Genomic DNA, 14,523 nt, shown 5'->3' with positions numbered 1-14,523 from the left:
GTTAGGACAATGGACTCATATTTGGGAGAAAGAATGCTCAAAAACATAGGTAGCTATTCTGATACATATGTGCCTAATCACTTCAGGCAAATGATAGGGTCTTTTATCAAAAGGATTATGGCCAATTTCCCGTCCCATTCCTGTTTAAGTTTAGGCATCATCTGTAAGTAAATCAATCAATCTGTAAGTAAATCAATGCTGACAAGATGTCAAACTCTGATCAAATGACTTGACTGGCAAAGCCCTCAGGAAAAACTTGGCTTTTTGTAAGACAAGTTCACCTTAAACAAACACTGTTACATCTTTACCTGAACGAGTGGCTGTTCTGTCATGACTAGGGAGTACCAAGGATCTCACCCTATCAGAAACAATAAACAAAACAATAAACATGATGTCACACATTTTCTTGTTAAATATTTTGTATTACTGCTGGGTCTTTTAATATACAAATGTAACCCCTAAATCTAGAACATGAAGGCTTTTGTAAGTCACAGGAAAATGTGGTTATTAGAATTTTTAAATTTCCTCATCAGCGAAAAAGTGGAATCCCTTTTTTCAAGTATCCTTAGTACATATATACGAGGACAGTAACTTGTTCTCGAATGAACGGTTAATGTTGAAGACTGTGCAGCTTTTCCCTGGAATAAATGATGACTAACTGACAACCTCAGCTGCCGATATCGAGGTATATCAACAACACCTATCGGCAGCTGAGGTTGTCAGTTATCACTTAGTACATATATTTGAGGAGGATGTTTTAGAATTATTCAAATGGCTCTAAGCACTATGGGACTTAACATCTGAGGTCATCAGTCCCCTAGACTTACAACTACTTAAACTTAACTAACCTAAGGACATCACACACATCCATGTCCGAGGCAGGATTCGAGCCTGCGACCGTAGAAGCAGCAGGGTTCCAGACTGAAGTGCCTAGAACCGCTCGGTCACAGTGGCCGGCTTTAGTATTATTCAGATATATATCAGCTTATACACACTTTTATCTTCTTCTTATTCTTCTTCATTATTATTATTATTATTATTATTATTATTATTATGACTACTACTACTACTAATAATAATAATAATAATAATTACAACAACTAACTCTACTACTGTGATTCTTCAGTTTCTCTCGGTGTATTTCTTGCTCGAACAGTCCACAGGTGTACTGCTGGTCCATAGTGTCCAACGGACACAATATTTCGGCGATCAGACATGTCGCCATTGTCAGGCTATTGAAACTCGTACCAGGGATGGGCTCATCAACCAAGATTACGGCTACAACCTCAGCAGGGCAGGGGAACCGGCATTGAGTCTAATTAAAAAGACGCTCAGCAAAGGAAACGAATGGGCAACTAGGGTGGATGAGACAATTACACCGACGCCACAACAGACGTCGATGCCAGCATCTCACTGACACGCTGATGCATGGGCGTGCAGAGAACGCCTCGTGAGGGGAGAGGATTTAAGATGGCCATCCGCCCTCAGGCCTGACGATGGCGACATGTCTAATCACCAAAATATTGTGCCCGTTGGACACTATGGACTGGCAGTACACTCGTGGACTGTTCGAGCAACTCTACTACTACTATAGTTACAGCTACTATTGTCATAATACTGTAATCAGTTTTTGTATAATACGAAAACTATTACTATTGGATAGATTTAACTTTCAATTAAACAACAAAAGAAATTTACAATTGCTTTTAAGTCTCAATAACTAAATGTACATGTGAAAGAACACTTACTGTTTTTGACATCAAGGAATCCAACTAGAGTAGCAAGCAATCCGGCAAGTGCTACTGGGCTTAACAACTGACGATCACTGTGGTACGGACTGAGGGTTAATGTGCCCTTACCAAGATGAGTCAAGCCCTGCGCTATGCGGACCATGAAGAGATTATTGGGATCCTTCCCATGGAATTGGGCCAATTGACGCAACATTGCGCTAAGCCTGAAACAGTTCCTTCATGTATTTTCAGATACTCATAAAATCACAAACTACATTAATTTATCAGTATTAACAGTGGTTGAGTTGCATGGTTGTGGATTAAATCACGGGGAGAACAAAGAAAAACAGCACATAACCATTTTTTTATATAACTTGATTTATGCCAATGTGCATTTCAGGTTTCTAGTTGCAGAATAAAAGTCAGTGTAGCATTCAAAATACAGTTGAATAAAAAAGTAGTGCTGATGATAACATAAATGTATTACACCAACTGGAGATGGATGAAGACCTGAAACAAACCTCGGCATAAATAGAGTTATATAGGAAACAGCTAGCTGTTGCATTTCTTGATTAAGTAAAAAAAATACTGTCAGAAAATTGAAGATCAACCTATATCAATGTCAGCAATTGAGTTCTGGCAAAAAAATTGGCAGTAGGGTGGCCAGTAACAACAACAGCGCAACTTCCAGGATTCTCAATACTTCATTTGGGTGTGAGAGGCAAGGGAGTGGGGAGGCAAAAATTAGAGAACAGTTGTAAATACAAGAGATTATCACAAGTGACCTGCCTTTCTCTAGCTGTATGTTTAAAGGGAGGGGGTGGGGGTGGGGGGGAATAAATGAATGAATGACACAAATGTGTTTGTTGCACATTATTTAACTTATTGTTAACCAATTTTCAGCTTATGTGGACATCGATAAACAGCAACTGACATTACTTATCAAAGACTACAGCATTATGACGAAAAATGTTTGACACAAGAATGAAGTCAATATCTGTGTTGGAAAATTTGCAGAATCAAATTTATCTTTAATAGAATAGATTCAAATTACGTAAAACAGAGTGATAAAGCGAAATTAATCTTTTAATGAAGGAATACTCATTACAAAAGTGCAAATATCAGGGCAGGTTTACTAAATGTACAGGGTGTCATAGGAGGAATGGTCAATATTCAGATATTTGACTGGAATGATCATTTGAAGTAAAACAGTCTTGTAAACATGGACTCTAAAATGCATACCTTAAGAGCTATGACCACTACTTCGATACTGTGAAAAAATCTCTCCTACCGCATACTCTTTGCTTTCCATATTTTGAGAGGAGGTAGTATGGACCAATACAAGATAATTTTCTCTAGTAAAAAGGAGCTCTAAAAGGAATACCTTATGAGCTATGGGCACTTGTTCAGTAGAACAGATGTACTTTACAGTATCGAAGGTGAATAAGTGGTCGCAGCTATTAATGTATGCATTTTAGAGCCCATTGTTGCTAGACTTTTTTTTTTTTTTGTTTGTTTTTAATGATCGTTCCTGCTATATCCCTGAATACTGAGCATTCCTCCTGGATATCTTGTATACAGGAAACATAAAACACAACTAAAGACAAAAGGTGCATATGTGAAACTATTTAGTACACACAAAAATTCAAAATGCAGACAAGTAGAGCAGGAGGGATAGCAATGGAAGCAAAAAGTACTGTTTTGCGGACTGTGTGAAGCTTAGGAGAGGTAAAATGATATGCTGTGTTTGATCATTTAAAGTCAAGTGAAGACTGTGTGCCAGATATTTAACAATTTTTTTAAAAGTTACCCAAATGAAGTGCACTTCAGTGTATTAGTAGTGGTAATTACAAATTGTACCAGCTAACATCACAAATTTATTTACATTGTTTAATTTGTATGTAAATAGTTACACAAATATTATTAACAAATTGCAACAAACAAATGACTAGCAACAATCTGACACTCAGAATTCTGAAAAAGAAACACAAGAAAACTGAGTGTGCTACTCAACTCAAATATTTTGGAAAACTTGCCTGGAAAAGACTGGTTATGAAATTCAATGCTGTAAAATGGAAACAGTATTTAGAATCAGAGAACATTTCTCAAACGAAATTACATCAGAAAATACACAAAACTGATACTGCAACACAGTCATCAAACAAGTGTGTCTTCTTGGAGCTACAACATTCATTTCAAGCAGAAAGAAAGACACTGAAGAATCCCAAATAGGAGAATGAAGAGTAAAATGGAAAATCTTAGATCCAAATTGCACTGTGACAGAACACGCAGACTAACAGCAAATAGGAAATTAAAAAGCGACCTCAGTACTCATTAGACTTTGTGAGAGAGCATTATGGGGCACTCCACGGAACTCACAGATTTTGAATGTGGTCAGGTGATTGTGTGTCACTTGTGTCATATGTCTGTATGTGAGATTTCCACACTCCTAAACATCCCTACATCCACCACTTCTGACGTGATAGTGAAGTGGAAACGTGAAGGGACATGTACACCACAAAAGCATACACGCCGACCTTGTCTGTTGACTGACAAGAGACCGCTGACAGTTGAAGAGGGTCGTAATGTGTAATAGGCAGACATCTATCCACACCATCACACAGGAATGCAAACTGCATCAGGATCCACTGCAAGTATTATGACAGTTAGGCAGGAGGTGAGAAAACTTGGATTTCATGGTTGAGCGACTGCTCATAAGCTACACATAATGCTGCTAAATGCCAAACGACACCTCACTTGGTATAAGGAGCGTAAACATTGGATGATTGAACAGTGGAAAAACGTTGTGTGGAGTGATGAATCATGATACACAATGTGGCAATCTGATGGCAGGGATGGGTATGGTGAATGCCCGGTGAATGTCATCTGCCAGTGTGTGTAGTGCCAACAGTAAAATTCGAAGGTGGTGGTAATTATGGTGTGGTCGTGTTTGTCATGGAGGGGGCTTGCACCCCTGTTGTTTTGCGTGGCACTATCACAGCACAGGCCTACATTGATGTTTTAAGCACCTTGTTGCTTCCCACTGTTTAACAGCAATTTAGGGATGGTAATTGCATCTTTCAACACAATCGAGCACCTGTTCATAACGGCCTGTGGCAGAGTGGTTACACGACAGTAACATCCCTGTAATGGACTGGTCTGCACAGAGTCCTGACCTGAATCCTATAGAACACCTTTGGGATGATTTGGAAGCCGACTTCATGTCAGGCCTCACCGACCGACATCAATACCTCTCCTCAGTGCAGCACTCTGTGAAGAATGCGCTGCCATTCCCCAAGAAACCTTCCAGTACCTGACTGAACATATGCCTGCGAGAGTGGAAGCTGTCATCAAGGCTAAGGATGGGCCAACACCATATTGAATTACAGCATTACCGATGGAGGGCATCATGAACTTGTAAGTCATTTTCGTCCAGGTGTAGTGTATATAACATTTGAATATTTAGAGAAAGCTTTTTAAAATGTTGACAGAATCCACTCATCAAAATTCTGAAGGTGGCAGGGATAAAACACATGGAGCGAGAGGTTATTTACAAATTGTGCGAAAGAGAGATTGCAGTTATGGGAGTCAAAGAACATGGAAGATAAGCATTTTTTGAGAAGGGAGTGAGACAGAGTTGTAGTTTCTACCCCACGTTATTCAATCTGTACACTGAGCAAGCAGAAAAGGAAATGAAGGAGAAATTTGGAGAGGGAGTTAAAGCTCACAGGGAAGAAAACTCAGATTGTAATTCTGTCAGAGACAACAAACAACTTGAAAGAATGGCCGAATGGAATGCATAGTGACTTGAAATGCAGTTATAAGATGAACATCAGTCAAACAGAACCTGGTAATGCTGAAGGAATTAGTTTAAAAAATGAGACACTAGAAGTAGTAGGGTTTTGCTATTTGGGCAGCAAAACATATGACAATGGCTAGAGTAAAGAGAATATAAATGGCATACTGTCAATAGCAAGAAAAGCATTTCTGAAAAAGAGGAACACTTTAAGATCTAATATAATATATTTAACTGCTAGGAAGTATTTTCAGAATTATTTGTCGGAATGTAGCTTTGTGCAGAAGTGGAACAAGGAAGATAAACAATACAGACAAGAAGAGAACAGAAAACTTTTAAACTGTGGTTTTATTGAAGAAAACTGATAGACATTGTAATGTAATCGACCGTCGGAAATAAGGTTTATCTAAAGCGAAGAGTGCGGTACCCATAGTAAGGAGTTGAAATAATTTCATGACTGTATTATGCTGCCAGAAAACGTGCTTAATTTATTAATTGAATTATGAATATGTTCTTTTGTAATAAATAATGAACTTGTTCAAGATGTGTGTAAGGTCAGTAGGCCAAAGAAGCTAAAAAGCGGGAATATCTGCAACTTCTGGACACATGCTGGCTTGCCTGCCACTTCTCTTTCAGTCTTGGAGGAAGACAGTCGTGCTTTTGTAACCAGTGATGTGTAACAGAGTTAGATAATCAATGTTGATAATAAAAATGTTAAGAAGTGCAAACTTACATAGCAAATAGTGTAGTTCAGAACAAAAAGTTTGAATAAATATAATGTTTATCAAAAATTATTTCCTATCCGGTGGTGTTTATTTAAACAGAAGCCATGTTTGATGTTGGAATGATCATTTTGCAGACAAAGAAAACGATGAAGCCCCCTAGACAAACGAGATCTGCAGTTATTGGGTATGTAATCTTTCAGCAACTACTAACAAATTTGTGCTGAAATTGTGCTGGGACTGGACTTATGGTTCCCATTCAAATAGCTTATTGAATGGAAACCAATAACACGTGTGAATGCTGTCCTACCACACTATGCCACCTAAGGTTCTATGAACAATTATTCAGTTATTTAAGAAACCAGTAAGGTAACAACCCATACAATGTGTAGATTGGATAAGTAATGAAGAAGTTTTGAATCGAATTAGGGACAAAATAAATTTATGCCATAATTTAACTAAAAGAAATAATCAGTTGCCAGGACCCATCTGAGACATTAACAAATCGTCAGTTTGGTACTGGAGAAAAGTGTGGTGGTTAAAAACTGTAGTGGGGAAACAAATGTTACACTACAGCGAGCAGTTTCAAGTGTATAGAGGTTATAGTAGTTATGTGGATATGAAGAGCATGAAGAGCTGCATCAAACTGGTCTCAGACTGAAAACTAAAAAAACAACACAAAAGGCCCAATGATGAAGTTAATAGACTGCCATCAAATTTTTTCAACAGATAATTAACTATTATTGCGGCTAGCTGTATGGTCGATGATGATGATGATGATGATGATGATGATGATGACGATGATAGCATCTTTACAAAAGGAAGTTTACTTGTTATAAATTAAATACAATCATAAACTCCTACTGACCTGGCATTATTCGTGCCTGCACCTACGAGACCCATTGCAAAAATTGAATTGTGAGCAACTTCAGCATCACTATCATGTGAGAATTTACTCAATGTATCAAGAATATTCAATTTTGGATTTGATACAGAGATGAGTCCTAGTGCCAAAGGAACTGCTCTTCTGATCACAGGTTCACAGTACCTCAGCTGAAAGTACAAGATAACCATATTATATGTAAATATACAGATACTATTTATCTTATGTTAAATGTCAAAATATTTTACTTTTAAGCTGAAAGTAATATGACTCTTCATTAACTATATTGGTTGTTTCATTATTTTAAATACTGCAGGTAGACACGTCAGTAAATATTATATGATGCTTTTGTTTGAGCTGAAAAAACGAATATGCAATAGTTTGGTCAGTTTTGGAAGAAAACTGGTCAAAACAATTGGGGATGAGATAAAATACCACACATTATGTAAGGCCTGATTTTCATTCAGTCTTGTACCATTTGCAGGGAGATACACTTTCACATACAGTATAACACAACAGAATATACAGTTCCACACAACTCTCTACTTCTTGTTTACAGAACTCACAGCTTACAGGACCATTTTTGCACCAGTGAAAAATCTCATTAACATGTTAAAATCTAACTAGAGTCCTCTATTATTGCTTATTGGCATTCCAAACAGCAACACAGTATCAAACTTGTGAGGCAAATATTCAAAGAAATTATTCCCTTAATTTCAGAGGGAAATTATACCATTCATCACGAACAGCAATCTCCAGTGATTAAAAATTTACTGATGGCAGTAGTCTAGCTGTAAAATGTCATCCAAAACCAGTTCCATACATGTTCAAAAGTATTTACTGTAGCTCTTGCAAGCATGCTGGCAAATGTACTTCTTCCACCATCTCATAACTATTAAGAGTACTATCCTCAAGAAAAGGGCATGTGCTGTTAGTGGCACCACTATAATCAGCACAAAATTTAACTGACCAGTCTCACTGTTTACTGCCTCTCCAAAGGAACTGAAAAAGAACCATAACACACGTCGAAAAATAATACTGACAGATAAAAAATATACTTTTAAGTGGTAGCAGGTGAAAACACATAAAGGACGTCGAAATGCGTGAGCTTTCAGAGCCAGTGGCTCCTCCTCCTGGTTGATGGGATGAAAAAAAAAGAAAGAGGGATGAAGGAAAAGAACTGGTGAGGTTTAGGAAATGGGAAGAGTTACAGAAAAGTCCCCAGAACCTCACAGGGACACTTAATGGATGGGATGAGAAGGAAAGACTAGCCATTGTGACCAATTATTCCTCCTTATGTAACCCCACTGTCAGTTTTTGCTGTCATCTATTTTATTCAAATTGTCATCAGTTTTCCAGCTTTTGTGCTAGTTTGTTCATTTATTTATCTGTATCACCCACTATTAATCAACATCTTGCCCTTATATCAGTCTATATCAACATGTTTTCACCAACACTGTAATTGTTCTGGCCAGTTTAGTCTATTCTAAACTTATTTCTGTAGTTTAACTTACTTGTCTCTTCTCTTTATTTCTTTAGGCTGTATTTGCCCAACTGTGATAGTTATTAACCCTTTCGCTGCTGTTGACATGCATACATGTCCTACTATGCCGTTCTCCAGGTGCTGTGGACATGAATACACATGCCATTTTGGTTCTCTTACAGTACTATGGATTTCTGTATGCTTCCAGAGCAGCTGACTCATTACTGGTGTGGACAAGTTACTTCCATATCTTGGTGAATAAAAAAGTTGAAGAGTATTTATCTGACAACATATGTGCCTCATTGTGTGCTATCATCTGCAAGAAACCTTGTTTCAATACCTTGAATCAATTACGAAATATGACGATTGTTATGCCCAAATGATTTGTGATGTGCAAAGAAATGAATGGACACATCACATATGACCATCCATCGGATATAAAACCTAATTACTCGAGAACAAAATGAGATATTGTTCTGCCCTCAATTTTAGATGAAATTTCAATATCTTATGTACATTTAATTCATTGCAATGTATGAGCTGAAATCAACCATGCAGTGTGTTTCTACCACTGAAAACTCTTTAAAATTGCATGCAATATTTTACTGAATTTGATGCGGCGTACTCAGTATGATGGATAATCAAAAGAAATTCAGTTCTTTATCAAGTGAAGATATCAGACCGTAAAATTTCAACTGTTTCCGAAAAATCGGATGATAAGTAATTCATATTGGCTGGTAAGCTCTCTCTCAGCACAGGCACCAGCATTTGGCAAGCAGTACAGTCATAACAAAAGCTGCCATCAGCACAGAATGGAATAGAGCACGTCCATAGCAGCGAAATGTTTAAGATTCTTACCATTACTGTTTTTCATCAAAAGTACATTTAAGCTCTTTTATAAAAAAAGAACCTTGCTTAATTGTCAAGTGTTTTGACTAATGTCATTGTAATCACCCTACTGATGGATTATTTTACAGTGTTAAACTCTCTTGGCAGTAGGAGCTTATGAAATGAAGTGCGCAGAAAAAATATTTTATAACAAATAACGTAATTTCTATTATACTCACCAAGTGACCAAAAGTTCTGAAAGCCATCTCAGCACCAATTTCTTCACCCATGGCAATTAAAGCGATACCTAGAACAGCAACTGCTTGTCTAGGTGAAAGATCTACTTCATCTTTCTTGTCATCTTTTTTATCCTTTTCTTTTTCTTTCTCCTTGTCCTTATCTTTGTCCTTGTCTTTGTCCTTATCCTTTTCCTTGTCTTTATCTTTCTTATCTTCCTTCTTGTCCTCCTTAAACATACAAATGGACCTATTATTACATATAATACACGATAAACCAAACCAAGAATTCTTTTACAATATATGAAAAGAAGAATCTGATCCTCAGTGGTGCCAGTATAATCCAGCAAATTAATTTTAATTAATGATATGATTGCATTAATTCAAATTACAAAACATAAGACAATATGCAAGGTCCAAATTGGAGGCAATTCAGCAGTTCATATAATGAGCTTGACAATGCCAAACCTTTTGTAAATTAGTGGACACCAGTGGTGTGCAGTGTAGAGTGTGAACCACTGCTCCATGGAACCATGTAATTCAGATCAGTAGTTTTACACTATTCCTCACCACAAGATGTGTTAGCATAGAGCATGTAACAAAAGTATAGTTTTCAGACTATCTTATTTAATGATTTGGGTGGTCTTATCATAGTTTTCAATGTATTCTATGCTCACACTATCAGGAATGGTAACTGGTGAGGTCTAAGAAACCAGTTGATGTCAATGTTGTTCATTTAATGGCGCTGGTACTCTTCCAGTTTGATTTTGACTTGCTAAAAGGCACATGTGGATTGAGAAATTCATTCTGCAAACATTTTATAAAGCATGTGTTGTCACTTTGATGTTTATTACTGATATCAGGCACCATCAGTGCAGCCTCAGTAGGCCAAGCTTAAAAATATACCTGTAAGATTTGAAACTAGTTGGCAAACATTAGTAGTCCAGATGACCTCAGAAGTTAAGTCACATATTGCTCAGAGCCATTAGTAGTCCATCTATTGACAGATTTGTTAATAAATGCTATGTGAAATTTAATAAAGCTGCTGGTTTCTTGTCAACAAAATTAAACTAGGGAAAAAAATATGAATTTATCGGCGAACAGGAGGACATTAGTAAGAGGTAACCAAAATGCACGAACATTTTCTGATTTGTTACAAAAATTATCAACAGCATGTATCCAAGAGTTTGTTGTATCTGTAATGAGAAGTTATTAAGACTAAGTAAAAATTTTCAATATCAAAACTTGATCATCTGTACTACATTCCATCAATACATCCATTTTTGTTGTGTTTTGTTAAAGGTGATAATGTTGCAGAGTTTTGGCTGGGTTACATCTTGTAGCAGCATAATTAGTGCACAGACTTAAAGAAGGTTCTGTCTGTGGCAGTTCTTGGCTTTTTATAAGCAACACTGTCACCACAGGACAATTGCTCCTGGGCTTCCATACCACAAACTGGATCTTCGAAGTCAGTGTACTAATTATGTTGCTGCAAGATGTGTGACCCCAACAAAACGTGCAATATTATTACCTGGGATAAAACATGACCCCAACAAAATGTGTAGTATTATTACCTGGGATAAAATATAACAAAGGTGGATGTATTAACAGAATGTACAAGGTGTACAACTTTGCTTCTACCATTTTTTAGCCAACATTTGTGGCTTTAATGAAACAAATTGATTACACATGTATCATTCAAAGTATTTTCCATCACTGGCCACTACTTTCTCCCATCTTTCGGGCAGTGTACGAATCCTGGTCGAAAGAACTGTTCATCTTTTGAAGCAATCCATAAATCGATCCACTTTGTGACTTCTTCATGAAATTAGAAGTGTTGGTCACCCAGGCCATGCGCCATTGATCTAAACAGGTGATGATAGGCAGAGGGAGCAATGTCTGGAGAATACGGCGGGTGGGGTAGGACTTCCCATTTTAATGTTTCCAAGTAAAATTTGACCTCTTCTGCAATGCGGGGTCAAGCGTTGTCGTGCTGCAAAATCACTTTATCGTGCCTCTCGCTGTATTGGGGCCATTTGTCTTTTAATGCTCTGCACAAATGCATTAATTGCATTCGATAATGAGCATCTGCGATTGTTTCACTTGGTTTTAATACCTCATAGTACACGACGCCGAGCTGGTTCCACCAAATGCAGAGCATGATCTTGGAGCCGTGAATATTCAGTATGGCCGTCGAAGTGGAAGCACGGCCGGGATATCCCCATGGTTTTTTGCATTTAGGGTTTTCGTAATGAACCCATTTTTCGTCCCCGGTCACAATGCGATGCAGAAATCCCTTCCATTTTTGCCTCTGAAGCAACTGTTCACAAACACACAAATGCCGTTCAACATCTCTTGGTTTCAGCTCACACAGGACCCAAGTACCTTCTTTCTGAATCACGCCTGTAGCCTTGAGACGTTTTGAAATGGCTTGCTGTGTCACTCCCACTAATCGTGCCAATTCTTCTTGAGTCTGACGCGAGTCTTCACTTGGCAATGTCTCCAATTATGCATCTTCGAAAACATTCTCTCTTCCGCCACTACGCTGGTCTACGACGTTAAAATCACCGTTCTTGAAGCGCTGAAACCACTCACGACACGTTCTTTCACTAATAACATCCTTACCGTATGTACTTGAGAGCATTCGATGAGACTCAGCCGCTGTTTTCTTCATATTGAAACAAGACAGTAACACCTCATGCAAATGATGAGAATAAGGCTCGTAAACTGACATTTTCAATCAAGAACAACTTTTTGATGCAGACACAAATTGACTAATGTTTGAATGAGGTTATGTTGACCGAGGTCCAAGCTAGCTGCCTGACATCTGTGATCTGTTTCTTTCAATAGTTACTTACCGCTGTCGCCACCTATCGGCAAACAGCGGAAGCAAAGTTGTACACCTTGTGGTACAGGCAGTGATCAGATTTTTATGTTGTACAAGTTAACTCAGTATCATCACTAAATTCTCATTACATTCTAAATGCTTACGTTTTGTTGCAACCATTTGTTTGGACATGAGGATTAATAAAGCAAACGAACAAAAGCTCAATGCCACAGGCATTAATTTTAGTATCAGTTGTTTCTTACACTGCCAGCCCAAAATGACTCCCTTCCAAGGCAACAGTACAAGGAATCCATTTTCCATGTTCCATTCAACTATTTTGAACACTGTCAATAAAAGTTTCTAACAAAGTTAGTTACAGCCAGATGCAGTTCTATATTGTATTTCACTTTAAAGTAAGTAAGTTTGTTTGAATAACAGTCCATGTTGACAGTCTCAGATGTAGCTAGTGCTACAGAAACAATATCAAGTTGTCGACTTTATGAGCAAAGTAACAGTTGTAAAAAGGGATTCATCAAGTAGTCATCCCAATACATTCCTGGAATACTGGCAATTCAGAAATCATTTTTGTAAGAAGTTTTTCATAGTGAATTTCAATTATTTGAATCAACTGATTAGTTTATGGTGATGGAATACACCCCTGGATACTTAGCATTGTGTTAGCTGAAAGTACTGCTGCAATCATGTTGTAGGTTAAGTTACCTATCTGAAATTCCACAATTTATAATTTGTAAGGCTCTCCTAACCCATTCCGGATGAACAAAATCATAGCGAAGTAGAGACTATTTTGTTACACTAATGGCACATGGTATACATGTTACTGACTGGAGGCCAATTTTGATCTTAGTTTGTAAAATAAACCCTGTTCACATATTTGATATGTTGTATGATACTAAACCTGGGCCAACCAAGTGAGGTTCAGAGTTGATCAAAGTTAGCAAGACACGCATTTGGCAAAATGGCTAAATCAGATCTTGACATGATTATTGTGCTTCAGTCACATATATTATTGAAGGTTGTGTGTTGTAAAAAAGTACCAGTAACTTCTCAAACTTCTTCAGAAAACTACTCCACAGCTGAAAAACATCAAAATTGACAGATATTCTTAAAGTAAATGGAAAAAAGCAACATGATTCTCAGCATTTAAGGCTCCTGAACACAGAACACTGCCCACCACAGTGACCCAGAACACTAAGAAAACAGGAAGTACTTTTAAAACATAGTGTTGTGGTAATTCAGTTTACAAGCAATATCATAGAGGATACATTGTTTGACAGCTTATAATTCATGACCATGGCATTGACCATTAGGTGACGCAGTCATTTTGACTGCAAATGTAACTGTGGCATCAAGTCAGGCTTTCAAAAGTTTGCTGAGCATGATGAACATATACATATTACAGACCATTAGTCATAAACTTAGAAGTCTTTCTGTGTGGACAAAAGCTTCAATAGTTTGTAGTCAATTTTCTTCAAAACTAAAGAACCTACTGATACAGAGAGCACAAAGGAATACATCTGCACCATCTTCTTGGGTAAAGCTGTCATCAAACCAAATGACGTTTGTCAGCCACACTGATTTACTGAGTATGGTCCTTCTGGAGACTGTAAACCGGCGATATCCAAGAATTCTGCACACATACGGAGCTCGTGCATGTGTGCAACTCTCTCGTCTGACTGCATGATTCCAAACTATCACCCACACTGTCCGAGTGGGACAGTGTGGCAACCACAAATGTGCTGCTTGGGCAGCAGATCAGTCGTACAAGGGTCAAAGATCAACTTGCATGTGGCTTGATTTCATATTACAATGTATTAGGAAATTTAAAAAATCTGAAATTATGAACAACACTTCACAAAGAGAAGTATTTTAAAGTTGCTGACTGTTGGTACAAGAGAATACACCTACAACAATAAAAAGTAAATTTGGGTTTGCAACTGTATTACAGCAGTAATATTGTGCGAGCCACAGTGTTCCATGTAAAATTCTTACAACATTTA

General features: G+C 37.6%; 1 protein-coding gene across 2 annotated transcripts in view; it reads right to left on the bottom strand.

Annotated features, from left to right (window-relative positions):
• LOC126248323 (26S proteasome non-ATPase regulatory subunit 2) overlaps window positions 1–14,523 on the bottom strand; it is a 128,864-nt gene that overhangs the window by 14,970 nt on the left and 99,371 nt on the right. Inside the window, exons 12-14 of one of the 2 annotated variants that reach the window (XM_049949213.1) lie at window positions 9,682–9,909; window positions 7,117–7,301; window positions 1,749–1,954 (exon numbers count right to left, since the gene is read on the bottom strand). In XM_049949213.1, coding sequence (XP_049805170.1) covers window positions 1,749–1,954; window positions 7,117–7,301; window positions 9,682–9,909 — 619 coding nt within the window. The remainder of the gene's footprint in view (window positions 1–1,748; window positions 1,955–7,116; window positions 7,302–9,681; window positions 9,910–14,523) is intronic. The other variant, XM_049949214.1, reaches the window with a different exon arrangement.

This window comes from Schistocerca nitens, chromosome 3 (genome assembly GCF_023898315.1).
Source record: "Schistocerca nitens isolate TAMUIC-IGC-003100 chromosome 3, iqSchNite1.1, whole genome shotgun sequence".
Classification (NCBI taxonomy): domain Eukaryota; kingdom Metazoa; phylum Arthropoda; class Insecta; order Orthoptera; family Acrididae; genus Schistocerca; species Schistocerca nitens.
The sequence above is the reverse complement of the archived record's forward strand: the minus strand, read 5'-3'. Positions and strand labels throughout refer to the sequence as shown.